The following is a 15,641-nucleotide window of genomic DNA, read 5'->3' as shown; positions in this document are numbered from 1 at the left end:
CTGGAGAGGTGGTGGTCGTCCTTGGGGCGTACATGTCCTAGGAGAGGGGGGGCCTGGTCCCCCTCCCATTATTGAAAACATGGCCCTGGGAAAATGGTGGTCCCTGGGACCAAGGGGAGCATTTGATGGGGGTCCGCATGGCCCCGCTCCTTTTTTATAGATTAAGTCCCGGGGAGGTGGTGTTCCCCGAGGCTCCAAGAGCCTCAAGAGGGGGGGCCCTTGTGCCCTTCCTTTTTTTTTTTTTTTTTTTAAACCACTCTCCCGGGGCTAAAAAAAAAAATGCTCCTCTGTTTGTGGGGCGTTTGTTACTTTTTTTCATGGACTCTACTGAAGATGGTTTACAACACCTAGTTGAACTGTTGGCAGCCACTCAGATTTAAGCATGGGGAACGTCAGATCTTCTGAGGATCCACATCCCTAGATATCCAAATTTTGATTTCTTTTAATAACTCAAAAACCCTGAACGGATTTTCACCAAATAACAAAAAGGGTTATTTCTGGACCAAGAACTACCTTTCAGCCAAATTCCGTGTAATTCCATCCCGCGATTCGGGCTGTAATTGTGTCTAAAACCTCTATAGAAATTAACATGGGAAAACCATGACCCCTCCCCCTTTTCTTTTAGGTCGCCTCTTGACGGATCACCCCAAAACTTTCCATGCACAACTAGAATTACCGGCGCACTTTCTTTGTAAAATGTTAAGATACGTCAAACGGCATCAAAGATGTAGGCACCGCAAAAAAACACTTTTCCTATGGAAACTAGGTCCTAACTAAAACTATCATGGGCGACTGCCATACATATATACACTGAAAAAACTAAGGTTAAAGGGACGGTATATTTAGGTGAAAATGTCAGTTAAAACATAAAACATACCATTCTAAACAAACAAAACCACTGAAATTCGCTAGTTTTAGTTATCACAAGTATCTAAAACACATGCCTCAAAGTAACTATAACTTGCGCCTTCGCCATGCACAGTTTTGTCATCAATGAAATAATTGCAAATGTTGCAGTGTTATCAGTGATGTCATGAAACATGTCATGAGTGAGGCAATATGTGGGGTAATTAGCAGTGCATAGCGAGGATGCAAGTTATAGTTACTTTGGGGCACGAGTTCTATTTAATTGAGGTAACTATTATTGGTGAAGTTTAGTGGTTTTGTTAGTTTAAAACGATATGTTATAACTAGGACTCCCGGTTTTATAGTATTTCTTTTTTTTACGTTTCAGTCTGTATTTATCCATATTTCTTTTTTGTCAACTTTATCTGTATTTATCCATGTATATTATGGGTATTGTAAAAAAATAAAGCTGAAACTGGTATATTTCCACATTTATTTAACCAATAAATATGCAGTCATGCTTGAATGCCTATCAGGTTTTAGTGATATGAACACCTGCAGAAGGTAATTCAGTGCATATGCACATTTCAGCATTAGTCTTGTGCATATCTACTGCTGTTAAAACCTCTTTACTAAAATTCCTTTTTTTAACCCCTCTTACCTATCAATCCACACACTTATTGGTCTGGCAGTCATGGCAAAGTGAATTTACAATCACTATAAAAGCATCCAATTTCCGTTTCTATCCACATTTAAAAATTAATACATACTAAAAAATAAATGGCTTTCTGTCTGTATTTATCTGTAAAAATCAGTAAAAATGGAAAACAGGGAGCCTTAGTTATAACTGACATTTTCACCGAGCTATAATAACGTTTTAACCTTGGTTTTTTCAATGGACTACTAGAGTTTTTCTAATGCAAAGTAAGTTGTCCATCGCTGTGCTTGGAGTTGTATGCACAACCCACTTTTTCGTTATTATTTTTTTCCCTGGGGAACTAAGTATCAATTTGTTTTCAAGTTGTTTGGACGCATACTTTGGACCCTGGGGAACTAAGTATCAATTTGTTTTCAAGTTGTTTGGACGCATACTTTGGACCCCGTTAAACATCGTCCATGTTCGGTTCCTAACTTTGTACTTAATATCCACTGATAGCCTCAGAGTGACATCTCTGGAAATTTGTTCTAGATCTGTGGATCCACAGCAAGACCCCAGGGGTGTCGCACTGTGGCTTTGCGGTGGTTTAGTGGATCCACGGAATCCTGGAAGACTCCCAACAAGGCCCAGGAGGCCAGGGTACCCCTACCCTGACCCCTTGTATCTTATTTTGTTTTATTTTTTAGGACTCAGAACCAGGTCCCCAAGTAATAAGGAGGAGGCCGCAACTTTTTCTTCAGGTTGCTGCCAGCCATACACAATGTGTGGTTGAGCTCGCAGATCTGCCCTGGATCCCCCGTAGCGTGAAATTTAAATACATTTTTAGCCTTACTCTCTGAAAAACTGCTGAATGGATTTACACCAAATTACAAAGTGCAAGCTTTCTGGACCAAGATTTTACTTTCTGCTAAATTTGGTGTAATAACATTGTGCAGTCTTTGTGATATCGTTGTTCAGTTTTCCTATGAAAAAATGAACGGGGAAGTACATGGCCCAGTCTAGACCATATCTCTTGATTTCAGTTATTTGTAAAATCTAAGCTCCATGGCATTGATCTTCTTACTTTTACAGGTAGTTTTTACAAGAAGAATGGGGATGTTTTGCAGGGAATTAACATTTCTAATAATAATGCTTCCGACTATTTAATATGCGACTAGGTGTGAATGGAGATTTTCAACATTTTTAAAATGTTTTATTTTAAATTAACTTATATTCTGTAACATAAATTCGTGGAAATCTTAGTTTCGATTTTTTTAGTTTTAAACCAGTAGGTGGCGATAGTGCCATACCAAATATATCTGCTTTCCATGTAAAACATGTCCGTTGTTTTGCATCAGTGTGACAGTTCAACACAAATGTCTGATATTTTTAGCAACACTTTTTTTTTGTTACTGCCCAGATTTTTTTCATTACCGGCAGAAAACTTGTCATCAATGTTGAGAGAGGTATTCTTGTATTTGTCATAGCGGTGATTGTTATCTTCAGGTGTTGTGCCTTTTTACCGATATTATTTTTAGTATCCTTTTCCTTTATTTGGATTGTGGCCGTTTGCAAAGTATGGTAAAATCCAGTGAAAGCTCTGCAACGTTAGCATTCTAAAATACCCTTACTTCTCTAGTGATTTTATTTATTTATTTTTTAAATGAAAAGGGAAGGTTCCACTAAATCGTGTTACCATTCAAAATATAAGTGGATTAAAAAGTAAGTGTAATGAATTAATGGCAATGAAACACAAGGGGGCGTGGGCTCCAGGACTGAATCAATGTAACCTAGCAAATGTAAGGGTCACCGGGCGTGATTATTTTATTTTCGCCAGCGCTGTTATTTGAAGCTTACCATACTTGTTTGATATTAACATATGTTCTAACTAAAGCTCTACTTAATACACTAGCATTGGTTCTGAATGAGAAGGAGGAAATAAAAGTTATTTTTAGGCATGACGTTAGTCAAGATCCATTGATTTTACTAGAATTATACATATATATGCATTTAGTTATAACTGAGTCAGCTTCTGTAAGTAAAGTGTTTTGCATAAGAAGAGTTTTTTTTTTGCTAATAACTTTGGTGCCATTTGACCAATCTTCACAAAACTTACGAGAGTTCACATTGGCAGCCGGCATGGTTCGTGGGTGGGCTTGCAGAGCGATTGCGGGAGGGAGTGAACATAATAATTATAAAAAAATAATAATAACTTACCTTGCCGCTGGGTTCCGCGTTTCTGCTCCTGCTCTCCTGCCTCCAACTTCAGGAATAGGAAGCAGGCAGCCAGGCTACCTCCCCTAAGCCAATCTCAATGCTGCAATGCACTGTTGTGATTGGTCTGAGCACCGTGACACGGCACTCAGCCAGGGGCTGGAGGGATGGGCATGTTTTCCATGCAGGCTGTAATGCAGCCTGCATGGAGAACGGGGAATGTGCGCATGACTGTTTTTGGCGGTCCGAGAGGGTTGACAAACAGTCACTGCGCACTTAAGAGTGGGCAAACCGCTCGTGCCCTGCTCGGAGAGCAGAACAGCCCCACCCCGCCTACCTGCAAAGTAGCTTATCTCCTCTGCCATAGCGGTGGAGCCGCCACTCAAAGTTCGTCCTTCTCAGTTCCTTCCTGGAAAGTTTCATGGTGATCCATCAAGCATGGGCCAAGAAAAAGAGAGGGGTCCCTTGACACCTCTTTTCCCCATGGGTTCTCACTAGGAAAAAATAGACAACTTGGGATTTGGTGTAATTCTGTTCAGCTGTTTTAGAGAAATTAAGATGAAGGTTTACATTGATAGATATCTGTTGCAGCGTGACTCCCTGGGAAAAAAATGCCAAAACTCACAATCTGATTGGTCAGTCCCGCTGGACCATGCAATGTGAAAAAGTGTTGCAATCACCATTTTAGGGCTCTGGGACTTTGTCCCTGAGTTCTGAAAAACATTTAAAAAAACATATAAAACACATAAGGGGCAGCTTACTGGCCCGAAGGTGGGAGTGGGAGTTCCCAGAAAGGCGCCCTCCTCTGGGCCAAAATATATTTTTTAATTCTTCTAGTTCTCCATTGTACAGTGGGACTTTTGCAGGATATGGCGCGTTCCCCCATGTAGTCCTGTTGGAGTCCCCCTGGACTTCTGCAGGACATAAAAAAATTAAATGAAGTTGGGCGGTTGCCCTTTGGCGATGGGCTGGGCCAGACCTTCTGCATAGTCATATGATATTATTTTATGTAACAAAAAATAGAAATTCCCTGAAGAAAACAAAGGATAACATGAAGTTATATGTGAGGAATGTAGTAAGATTTTAACTGGTGTTAAAAAAACCTTTGGAATTCAGTGAAGAATCACTTTGTTTCAAAAACCAGAGAAAATCGCCAGCTATACTTAACTGATGTAAATATAACTTGCATTGCTGTGATGCACCTCATCTATTAAATTACTGATTATACCTGAAATCTATGCGTTGGAAGTTATACTTCTACATTTTAAACGGTGGTACCTTTCAGTGTATAAAATGAAGAAGATTTGGATTTAAAATACGGATTGGGTCTGTCTTAATTGAACAACTTTGGGAAAGGCCGACCTACCATTACTTGAAGTAGCTTTCAAAGTTGTTAACGAAACAGTGATCCATTTCTTAAAATGTTTACCCTTTGCAGGATATTGACAATCCTGAACGTAAACTGTTGTTTTTCTGGATTTACCACGTGTGCTGGGATCTCTCTACCTGAATCCAGGTTACTTTGCTGTATTTACTTATCATGTATGAGTAAAATCTACCCAATCGACTACTATCCAGTGATGCAATATTAATCTGGGGTTCATGCATTTGATCAGTGTTGCTAGGGAAATACATAGTACATTATGTCACTGATTTATATTTTTATGCTTTTTGGAGTGCCCTTTTCTCCACACTGTTCTTTGTGTGTAGGAGAACTTTTGGGAACGTTTATAAATGATCAGTTTGCATCCCTTCAATTTCATTGTGTTGAAGACTTTGGGGTGGACTGTAAAGTCTTGATTCCTGTGTATTGACTCCGAGTGAGACATTGAAATTTTGAGAGCATGGTTTCGTATTCTGCTTTTCTGTTACTGGTTCTGATGTTAAGTAGTGTCAAGGTACTTGTGGGCGCTTTGTAGAATGGTCAGTCATTTTATAATTTTTTGAATGTGGACCAGCGTTATTGAATGTGTTATAAATGAATCTGAACAGTGTTGCACCTTGTTGTAGAGCAAGTAAAACGTGTTTTTCATAATGGCGAGAAAATCGTGTCTTTATTTCATTATTACATAAGGAAGATTAAGGGGAATACACAAATGAAATGCAAAGTGAAGTTTTAAAAAAAGATTGTTAGGTCGTCCGACCTCCATATTTTTTTTAAACACATAGTGTGGTAACAGGTGTAGTGAAAATGCTGCCAAGTGAGAACTCCCTCGCCCAAAGGAGGTAGGCACCTGAATTAACTAGATAAGATATTTCAGAAAAGTGAATATCAGGATTCTGTTAAGGAGAAACACTGTCAATAGCAACGTTTATTGTGGTTTTAGCCTGGCTGAGATTCAGGAGACTATGGCTACGGTGGAACAACCGTTGGCAAACTGGGGAAATCCAGAGTTTTTACTTGCATCTATCCTCTCTTGATGGGGTTTTTGAATGTATTTTGGTGTCTTTTTGACGTGTTCTTTTATGTAGTTCGACCCGAACACGCTTAAAGCAAGTATTTATTTTAAGTGTGCTTGAACCTCAGGCGATATTTTTTAAATCTCTAGCTTACAGTTAAAACCTTTATGCATTGTCAAATTCAAAAAGTCTTTATTAGGAAGAGGTGTGGCGCCGCGGCCAGGGCGACTGACGCTGGAATCTGGGGACCATGGTTCGATCCCCGGCTCCGGCGGCAGGTCAGCCCAGCACCATGTGACTCTGGGCAATAGCTCGCTTAATCTTCCCGACGGCCCCCCAGCGCCTAGAGACCCTTACGGGTGATTGTGCGCTTTACAAATGTGGACTTTTATTGCGATATTTTTCAATCATAAAAGACATTACATAATACATTTTTAGAAGATAAAGAAAAAAAGAACAAAAAATGGGGGAAATACATCGTTTGTGGCTTGATAGAATACATGATTCGTCACTATACGATTAACAACTGCCAGCTAAGGATCGTAAAATCAATTCAGTAAAATCAATAAATGATTACAGTAAAGAGAGATAAAATCTTTAGTTAAATCTTATTAAAACTAGTATATGTAAAAAAAAATTCATCACCAGGAACACTAATCACCAGGTACTTTTACCAATTTTATATTTTCTTTATTTAGACAGGCCAAGTTACTGTAGGCTCATTTTACGGGCCCGAATTATCCACATCCAGTGGAGAAATTTAGCTATTGCTAGTACAACAACTTGGGAGTTATCAGTACTCAATATCTCAATACCTTTATGCATTGTCAATCTCTGCATGTTTTTCAGGAAGACACCTGTATTGTCAACGCTGAATAACATCCAGAGAAGGGTTTGGTTCAATACTTGCAATATTTGCTCTTCACTTTGTAGCTCCATATCATTTCACTAACCGAGTTGTGGTAATCAAGAAATGTTACCCTGTGCTTCTTTTACCAACCGTGAAAGATCTATTGTACTTACCTGTATCACAGAGATGTATTTTGGCCTTAGGATTGCTTACTTTACAGTAGACCACACGGGTCCTGCTATTCTTCCGAATTTTTGTGCTCAAAGCGCTAGTTGTGCCAAATGTTTTGGGTGGTAAAAAAAATGCAGTGAACCGCTCCAGTTATGTAATGATTCGAGCATCATGGACGTCTTGCGACGTCCTTACGTTGAGGCGTGACATTGGTTGGCTTCCCTCTCAGTTACTGTACGTCGTAATTAAACCTACCTTGGCACGCCACGCAGGCGACGAGGTCTCGCGCTTTTCCAAAATGCTCTCTGACTTTTACAGCGAATACCATTTCTTTGCAACATTCACACAATAGCGTTGGTGCCCTTTGGCCGCTATTATGGCATTTATCGTGGTTTTCAACGAGGGTTTTCCTTCTTTTTATTTTTTGTAATGTTATGGTTTATTGAATGTGTGGCTTCCCAGTGAATGGCGTGAGATCAATAAAATATATTTCACTGACAGTCGCGTGTCACTTGTGTATATTGTGCGCGCGCATCGAAGACGCACCCTGTTTGAAATGTGGATGCCCATTATGCCCACACTGGTAGAATCTCTCCGCGCCCACCTGGCTTGCACTGGCAAGCTTTCGACAGGCCAGCGGCTTTGATGAAGTACACCGCACACTGCAAGATCAGCCCAGGAAGTACACATTTCATCCCACTTTAAATTCCATATCTGTTGAGCTGGGGAAAAAATCAATGTGCGCACGAATGCCTGGCTCGCATTTTAAAGCCGTCATAAAATATACAAACCAAATAAATGTTAAGACCTTCAAAATCTTAAGATTTGCGTCCTTCTGCCTGATTGCGCACGGGGAAGGAGCACACACCTGGGAGCCGGCTCCCAATTGGCAGTCTTTTGTGAGCTATAATTTGCCTAAAATTGCGCACTGAGCATAAGCTTTGTTTTCTAATTGATTTACGGTTTGAGCCACTTATACCTCGTCCCCTACTGTCCTGCACACAGTGCCAGCGACTACATTACAGTGAGAGATGATAAATTACCTCGTACTTGTGATGCTAATGCGTCAAGAGTAAAAATGGCTTTTTACATGGGGTTTCATGTATTAGGAGCGGTAGATCTGTGATCCAAGCACTCTCTCATTTCCATCTTACACAGATTTGATTGCTTGGTTACATGCAGCAGCCCACCACGGTGTAAGGGGAGATATTACAGGATGGAAATCGTGAATTTCTATATAGCAGATTCATTTTGTTTAGCACTTAAAAAAACTTGTAATGCCACTACATGAGAAGAGGTAGTCGACGCCCATGAAGTGATCTCAGTCTGCACTAACATTGTGGAACACACATAGGTGAAGACAGCTTCTAAATGCTAATAGGAATTGCTGTTACTAAATTTTGCCCCATAATTGCATTTCTAATCTTAAAAGGAACAAGCCCATTTGAGTTTTAAAAGATGTGTTTAATAATGTCCTATGTTGCTGGGTAATCCCAACAGTCTATGTATTGTAGATTTTTTTTCTTATTTTCATAAGAAAATATGCAGAACCGTAACAGGTAATGAGACAAATATCAAAAATGCATGCAGGGCCATATTTGAATGTGAAGATTTATTCTGTTTGTAGTTCTGATAACCTTTGAACTGAATGAATATTAAATGACAGCATAGAGCTCACTAGTCGCTTCACTGAAGCTGTCTGGATACCTATACCTGACGAAAGACTGGATATCCAAATACCTATTGTCACAAAATTCTGTTTAAGATTCGTTTAGGATGCGTTGATGTTCTTGAAAAATTCTTGTTTAGATGGTTGCTTACTTACTTAAAAAAATTGAATTTGCTCTCATTTTTATTCTTCAAAAAATATGCAAGTTAATTTAAATTGATAGCAAATGTATCACTTGTCTTGCTCCTAAAACTACTTGTGCTGTGAACATTATTTTCTTGCCTCTAAAATTGGCGTTTATCCGCTATATGACATATTTATAGAAGTAAAGCCATTCAGAGTTGTTTCGTTTTTTATGCATGCATGTAAATTAGTTGATCAATTAGAATGCATTTTTTGCCTTAGCACCATACTTAAACACGTTCCTTTATGCAGATATTTTTTTTAGGTAACTCTCCTTTATGGCTTTTAGTCTTAATATAGTGCAGAAAAGATCACGTTTTGTAAAAGTGATTTGTTTGATGTAAATGTGCTTTTGAATATTGGGCCTTTTGAGCCAAGGACCGTTTGGTTAGGCAGAGGGGCCTGGACGTTGTATTATAATGTGTATCTATATTTGTGGCATTCAATAACATCAAACGCGGTTCTGAAATAAAATAGAGAATGTATGTTGTTTCTATGGAACTCCGTATACTACCAAGCAGCAAGCACCTTAAGGTGAGACTGTACTTTCGATTATTCCGCTTCTAAAACTACTTTTTTTTTCTCTTCTTGCTATTAACTTAGAGTTTAAAATAATGGCCATTTCACAGTCCCCTTTCGCATGGCCGAAGTCAGTAGCTTGCCGAGAAGGCATGTAAGTTACAGTATCTGTTTTTGTGCTACTTGTGGGCTCCTGCCTCGGATGCAAAGAATCCGCTTTATGCTGCCTGCTTGGCACAACAAATTAAATTGACAGTGATGTATGGGGGCATAATAGCATGATGATCCCTCTGTAGCGCGGCTGGACGCCTCCTGCTTCATTTGGCTCTTGTTAGGCAGCTAAATAATGAAATTCTGCTGGCTGATTTCTCATGTTCCTCTCCCACTTTTTCTCTCCTCCTTTTCTCTTCGAAACACGAAAATCCCAGACCCATCCAAATGCCAACAAGCTGCCCTTGAAGGACTCGTTCACTTTCGATGACTACAGGTTGGTGGACTGCTTTTTAAAGTGGATCTCAATAGCTTAAAGAGAATGGAAGAAAATGCTTTAGTGGGAAACATCCCGCTGTGACAGTTTAAAGCACCAATTTACACTGCTACACTGATATGCTTTTAGAAGTTAGATAATGAGTAGAGTGAATGAGTATGGGGAGCATTTTAATAGGCATGTAGGAATAGCTATTAATATAATGATGTTGGAACACTTGCTCGGGTATCCGAGTGAAACTCAAGATTAGTGCGTATGTGCAGGAGGAGGGGAATTAATATTTTAGCTTTTGTACGTTTTCACATGAAAAGAGGGAATTGTCTGCCTGGCCTGCATAGTTATTACATCACTTTAAAGTACTGCACACTGGTGATTTGTGTGTTTTTTGTGGGAACATTATGCTTACCGAGCCTACTGCGGGATTTTAAGTGCATCATGGGGTATTATTTAGTCTCCACGGGAATTGGTGCTGCACACTTCCAAGGTTTTAAGGCGTGAATTGCTTTCATGAGCAGGAGAAGGAAGGAAGGAAGGACTGGATTTTAGGCAGTCGAAATAGAGGGAAATTAGTATCTCAGTATTGGTGAAGACTTAAGTGTTTTTGTCTTTAAGTCCAAGTTGTCCAACCTTGGTCTGGATGGCCAGAGCCATGCATATTTTAGGAGCTCCACACAATATGCATTTGCTGTAGACGACTCTACCCCGGAATTATTTATGTAGCCCAGCCGTTACCCTGCATGGCTCTGACCCTTGTGGTATAACATTGGTCAACACTACTTTCGAAATATTTTGATCACAGTAAGTTCTCCAATAAAAGGACATGACCAAAAATTAAGTGGCACTTGAGGTATAATCCACCCTTGTTTTTTCTACTTGAAAAAATGAGGTTCCAGTGCAGTCACAATGTTGGTTTGCCTGCGCTTTAGAGAATGTTATCCTTGTTAATCAGTTACAATTTAAAGAAGTGTTGCAAGCTTATGAAATGTGGATTTTGGAGATGTTCAATGCCGGAATTTTGTGCATTTTTAGTAATATTGTTTTATTTACGCTTAATCTATATTTCTCCTGTAAAATTCGGCAAATGCTTATTCACTACTTTTATTTTAAAAGAAATCAGGCATATTTTTAGAGCAATTGCTATTTAAATGACTTAGTTCTCTGTTCAAGAATTTTAAAGTATTTTTAATTAAAAACTTGGATAGGGAACAGTTCCATGCCATCCTCTCTACTTGAACCCATTCGGATTGTACCATGAATTGGCACATCCAAGAACTCCTAAAATGAGTAATGAAAAACAACAGAGTTGTTCTAAACTATACATTAAGACTTACTTTCTGGTAAACACCGCCATTGTACACACAACTTTTACCACACATTAATTTGTTCGCAGAGATGCCGACCTCCACCATCCCTGCTCCATGGTGTGCCTCATTTGTAAACAACATTCTATCTGAATATATATTTTATTATTATTCCGTCCAGCTAACCACATTGTCCTGCAATCAATATGATTTGTGTTTTTTGTCATGTACTTCATTCTTCAGTTACACCATCTCTTCGCTTGATAAATTGTTAGTAGTTCCTAATGTAACAAAACTCAGTTTTCTGATTACAGGCATTATTGACTTTGCTACCTTGACCGGTGGCCTGTAGGTCACAGTAGATACAAAGAGGAATTCTGAGCCAACTTGCCGTCAGAACGAAATGTTTATTTGTTATGTCTTGCCACAGTTCCCCTCATGTGTTTTGTTACTAATTGAAAAAGCCCATGATCACGATGGATGAACTCTATAAAGTGTCACCTTTAGCACCAAATTTTAGTAACTGCATTTAAAAATGGTATGTTCCGTTGGAAAATATTATAAAGCAGGAGTCGAACAAGGAAAACAAATCCCACTATTGCCTGCTTTAAACCACAGTGGATCATGAAATTAGCCTTTAGACTGACATTGCAGAATAACTTTAACTATGTTCTAAATTTTGTGTGAGCAGTTGAAAGTACACCTTTAACACTAGAATGTCATAGCGATCTTTTATAAACTGGAAACCGACTCTAATATTCATGTAAATTTCCTTTACGATGAGATAGATGCAAGAAAAGTAGGCTATCTAAGAAATGTTTTTTCTCTGTGATGCGATTCAATATTGCAGACCGCTCCAGAAAAAAACGTAATCACAAATGACTGAAGTGTCATATTTGAGTGGACCTTCCCCTTAATAAGATTCGGTAGTATAAGTGCAGAAAAATGGGCCCTAAAAATGGTTTAAATTTGAAAACGTGGAACTCTAGGTGGAACTTTCCAAGTGGAAAGTTATCGGGTAAAGCTTTACCATTAAAAATATGATTCCTATATAGAGAACGTAATATTGATCAACGGCTAAGGGCAGGCATCTGTTGTGAGGCTAGCCATACCCTCTCTCCTACATCAAATGCAGGTCGAGATGTCTTTTGTACATCAGCAACATGTTTCATCCGTTGCTTAGCTCTTATATAGATAAGACAATGGTATGACAGTAAATTATATTGTTGCTCAAATGTGATTTTACTTTGAAAAACCAAAGACAAGACCCGCTTGGCAAAACAGAAGGAATAGTTTAATTAAACACTTCGGCCGGGAGTGCAACCCACAGAAGCGGGTTTGAGGACTGTCTCAAAGTACAGTCTATTCGGTCAGGCTTATGTGCAGTTTTAGGTACAATAAAAGTACATCCGGCTTTCTTGTTTGGTAAAGGAATGTGGAGTCATAAATAAAGGGTTTTTGATAACTAACAAATGCAGGTGGCAAGGCCTTGCGTGAACACAATGTGGGCCAGTGGGTAGTGTGTCCAGATGTCCGGCATGAGGGCTGTGTGATCGCTGCATGCACTGAGTGTGCTGTGTCCTGATTGGCTTTGTGTCCCTAACTCCATGTGGCCTCTAACTTTATGGTTTTTGGGAATGCACGCACCTCTCTGGCCATGTGTGCTTTATTTGGGGCCAAATTCCGTGGACAATTGTGATGTGGCTGTGTTTATCTGTGGTATGGACCTGCGTTTCCTGTTCATGATTTTGTCTGTTGGCTACCTGCCACCCCACCTGTGACCTGTCAATCAGTTACAGCAGGCCTGGGTTGCAAAGCCTTCTTTATAACATATTTTCAAGTTGGGGTTGATGGAGAGTTTATGACGGGCGAATTTGATAGCATTGTGATTTCTTTCATATATGTGAGTGTACTATCATAAGTATTAGCATCGTGTTTATCAATATCAACAAAAAAGTGTACTTGGGTAGTACACTACATTTGTTGTGGTGCAGGTCACAATGAAGACTATTAGACAGGGTACTACATTTCTCTTGGTGGCTTCTAAGATGTAATTATGGCTAACACAGCACTTCTTGTTGTAAGTTGGTAGCAGGGACAGACCAGATAGAATATGCACAGGTAAATAAAAATTCAAACCTGTGTGCTTTTATGCCCAATGCAATTCTATGGGAGGAAAAGTCAAAGATACATATAAGTTAGGTACAGTTGGTTTCAGGGGTTCACCTTCTGGAATCAGAATAGTTGTTGGCCGAGGTTCAAAGTACTACAAGCTGTTCTTCGAGAACCACATGGGTTCTACCGGGAGCAGGGTGCTGTGGGGCTGGTAGCTGGCCTGCAACGGAGAAGGGGGCCCACCTGAAAAGAGGCTACAGAGGCGGGCTTGCAGTTAAGTCCGGGGGCTCCCAATCGGGTAGTGTGGTTGCAAGTGTTCTTGGAGCGCAAGGGCACAGCCGTTTCGCCAGGACCCAGGCCAGGGGAGGAGGGTTCAGGTGCAGAGTGGTTAGGTTGGCCGGGTTGGTACGCAAAGATGTAACTCGTGGTCCAGGAAAAACAACTGGCAGGGGCAAAATTAAGGCCGCTGGTCCACTCTCGAAGTGTCTCTCAGTGATGCGGACATACCTCAATATCTGCTTGGTCCTGGTGCAGTGAGGATTTGGGCTGGACACTCAAAGTCGGCATTTGGTGCAGGGCGTCTGGTATCCTTGACGCTTCATGGCTCTGGTTGGACCTGGTGTCGCAAGTACCTTTTCTTTATGGTCTGTGCCATCGGTCAGGCTGGGGAGCTGCAAGGCGGTGGACTGGACTCTGCTTGTCCGTACCTGCCGACTGCAGGGGAGTAGGTCCTCTACTCCAAGGGAGACTTTCGGTGTTTGTTGAAGTGCTGGCAGGCTACCCGAGGCTTTGGTAGATCTCCAGCTTGCAGGACGAGACACTCTATTGCGATTGTCGAGAGAGGGCAGAGGGTTTCACTCCAAAGTTCTTTTTTTTAATTTACTTTTTTTTACTTTATTTTGATACTTAACAGAAAACCAGAAAAGAAAAGCCGTGGCCTTCATGTTTTACAGAAGATACAGTGCCAAACATACAGTAAGAAAAAAAGCAAGAATATACAGTAGGGAATAATAAAAAAAAGTAAAAAAACAAAACGGTTTACATATTAGCAATACAACTCAATTCCGAAGGGAGTATAGACAACACAGGATTAAGCTAAAAGAAAAGGGCTTTTCTTTTCATTGCTTGAGCCACTCCTCCAACGGAGCCCAGATCTTACGGCCCAACTCGCGCCTCCTTTTACCCCGCCTCAGGTACACTGAAGACTCCAGATTGTAAAGAGCAAGGATCCTGGCCTCACTCCAAAGTTCTGTTGCAATTCTCACCAGTCAGTAACTCTTCCTCGTCCTTCTTCTGTTGATCCATCTAATCTAAGTTCTTGGGTTCAGAGGTGCCACCTAAATACTCAATTTAGGGGCGTTTATGGGAAGTGACAAGTAGTAGCCAATGGACTACCTACCTTTGGGTGGCTACACCCTCTTTATGACCTCTTCCTGTGGGAAGTGGGCATAACCCTGACTGTTGAAGGCTAATTCCTTCCAAAACAACATGGAGGAATCTGAAAAGTGGGGTCCGCATCAGCTGGCCCAGCCTAGGGGTTGTGCTGGCCGAGTGTGGGCACACCTCCTAATCTAACTAATTTTCCAGCCTGTCTTGCCACGAAAAAGTGCGGCCAGAACATGGGGGTGGGCACCTCCACTATTTGGAGAGGCCTGGGGTCGCTTAACAAAGGCGGCTGGGCCTTTGAAGCTTCCCACACTGGAATATCCATCCAGCTTGAAGGAGCTGTGAAAATCTCTGCCCAGAGCAGGCTTTATTCCTGACCTCCGAGATTAAAGGTTCTTACCTGAGGAGGTCAAAACCCGGTCTATGGTGGCTGGCTGGTCGAGACAGTAAGTCAACACAATAGTAGCCGGTAGGTTTTCAGGAGGCACCTCTAAAGTGCTCTCTCTGTTCATTTATTAATACATCCTGCACAGTCAGCAGCGTGGGTTTATTAAGACAAGGTGTTTAGTACCAACCACCTCCGGTTACAGTTAAGCCATCATGTAGCTGGGGAACTCATAATGATGAGTGTCCAGCCCAAGTACTTGTTATGGCTTCCCTGTTCACTGGCAATATCTAATGGTGAATCTAGATATCACCAGGACATATCCACTCTTGCGGATATGCCCTCACATGGGTATAGTGCGCCCTTATGGCTATAAAGGCTGCCATAGGGGTGTCTTACCTATGCCACATGTAGTGCTGGCAGGCATGGCACATACAGGTGTATGCCATGTTGACTCTTCAGTTTTCCATGTACCCAG

The 15,641-nt window shown here is 40.7% G+C and overlaps 1 protein-coding gene across 3 annotated transcripts in view; it reads left to right on the top strand.

The window, feature by feature from the left end:
• Nucleotides 1-15,641, top strand: part of SETD3 (SET domain containing 3, actin N3(tau)-histidine methyltransferase) — a 571,076-nt gene that overhangs the window by 405,377 nt on the left and 150,058 nt on the right. For all 3 annotated transcript variants that reach the window (XM_078660141.1, XM_078660139.1, XM_078660140.1), the window contains exon 7: nt 9,918-9,976. In XM_078660141.1, the coding sequence (XP_078516267.1) occupies nt 9,918-9,976 (59 nt within the window). The remainder of the gene's footprint in view (nt 1-9,917; nt 9,977-15,641) is intronic.

The sequence above is a fragment of the Lissotriton helveticus genome, chromosome 9 (assembly GCF_964261635.1).
Source record: "Lissotriton helveticus chromosome 9, aLisHel1.1, whole genome shotgun sequence".
NCBI classification, from domain to species: domain Eukaryota; kingdom Metazoa; phylum Chordata; class Amphibia; order Caudata; family Salamandridae; genus Lissotriton; species Lissotriton helveticus.
Note: the sequence above shows the minus strand (reverse complement) of the source record. Positions and strands in the feature narration are given on the sequence as shown.